At 32.5% G+C, this 1,719-nt stretch overlaps 1 protein-coding gene across 1 annotated transcript; it reads right to left on the reverse strand.

The window, feature by feature from the left end:
* Positions 1–943: 943 nt before the first annotated feature.
* LOC122606459 (protein RALF-like 1) lies at positions 944–1,288 on the reverse strand. Its single transcript, XM_043779344.1, has one exon. It carries the CDS (start codon positions 1,286–1,288, stop codon positions 944–946), a length of 345 nt encoding a protein of 114 aa, XP_043635279.1.
* Positions 1,289–1,719: the final 431 nt, after the last annotated feature.

Consider the following 1,719-nt stretch of genomic DNA (forward strand, 5'->3'; position numbering starts at 1 on the left):
TTCATCTCATGACAAAAAAAAGCACAGGGATGAAAATGCAAATCGAGCAACCCACAGGGACGATTTGTGACAATTTCTTAAAAATTAAATTAAATTTATTTTCAAAGATTTTCTAACCCAAATGACCTATTAAATTAAAAATTTATACGTTTTAAATTAGCATTGACCTATCGGTCTTCTTCCTAACTTATCATTGGCCTATCAGTCTTCTTCCTAATTAGTATATATTATCATAAGCAAAAGTGAGGAGACCTGATTCTTGTATGTGGCTCCTACGAAGGATAAGAGAACACGCCAATTAGGCCTCTTCCGTCATTTCTTCTGTCTAAACATCTAGCCATTAACCACTTTTCACTAAATAAAATCAAATAATCGCTAGAATGAGAGATCTTTATCCCAACAATGCATGAGAGTTCACTCAAATAATTAGGGAGAAACTCTTCGAAGGACGGCAAAAAGATCGAGAGTCTTCCTTGGAAGATCTCCAAAGGATGCTTTCCACGTTAACCAAACAAGGGAAATCATTAAACTTACTTTTTATAAAAAAAAAAATCTCAAATAATTTACCCCTACAAAATATAGAAAATAATATCCGAACTATAATAAAATACCCAAAAATAAAAAATTTTATTAATGAACCACCAATTCACTATTAATTTAAAATTTCTCAACCAACAATATCATAAATCTATAAGTGAAAATATTACAAACACAATACAAGCAACATTACACATCACTCATAATTGATTCACTCTTAAACACATATCCACGTACAATATCATCAACATCATCATAATCATCATCATCATCACTTTTATTAAACATTTGAATTGCAAGAAGAAAGGGGAAAAAAAAAGTCCGAATTACCCAAATAGGAAATTCCGAGGAAATGAAACACACGCGTTCACATAAAAAAGAAAAAGAAAGAAAGAAAACTTCAACTTTAACAATCTTCAATTCTAGAAACATTTCTTGCTGCAGGATCAGGTTTGCCATCTTGACATGCACAATTATAATATGAGTGACCAGGTACCTGACAAGGACCAGGCGTAAAGTCATGATTCAGAAAATTTATCCCAAGAAAAAGTTGAAGTACACGTCTAGTGCTCTCCGACTCCATCTGGAACTCTCCAACAGCCATACACTCAGCAATTGAGCCGCTACACTGGCTGCCTTGTAAAGGCAGCCGAACAAAATCTCCGCCATACGATCCTGCAACAGTTGGTCGCAACATCATGACGGAGATAATGAGTAGTTGAATGAGAAGAAAGTTTGCATAATTTGTCATTGTGTGACAAAAACGTTGTATGCAAGATTTTTGCAGAAAATATTGTTTAAGAAATAAGATGATCAAATGCGTTGGCACTTAAATAATACTGGTTGTTATATGATTGGGTCTACTTTTTAGTGTTATTTACCAAACGTGCCATTCACTTGTTAAAGTAGGGTTTGTTTATCAGGGGAAGGAGCCGAACCCTCTAACCTTTTTATCTCTCTTCTAATAACCAATCAAATTACTCTACCTCATTTTAACCTTTCAATCTTTTTTCAATTTTTTTTCAACCTTTTTTTAGTGGCAACCGAAACTCTCAACCTTTTTTCACATTTTAATAATTTATCCTTAACATTATAAACTTTACATAATTAACCATTTTTAATTTATATCTTTTATTAATAACCAAATACATTACATAACACGTAAAAACATTACATTTTAAT

This window comes from Erigeron canadensis, chromosome 1 (assembly GCF_010389155.1).
Source record: "Erigeron canadensis isolate Cc75 chromosome 1, C_canadensis_v1, whole genome shotgun sequence".
NCBI lineage: Eukaryota > Viridiplantae > Streptophyta > Magnoliopsida > Asterales > Asteraceae > Erigeron > Erigeron canadensis.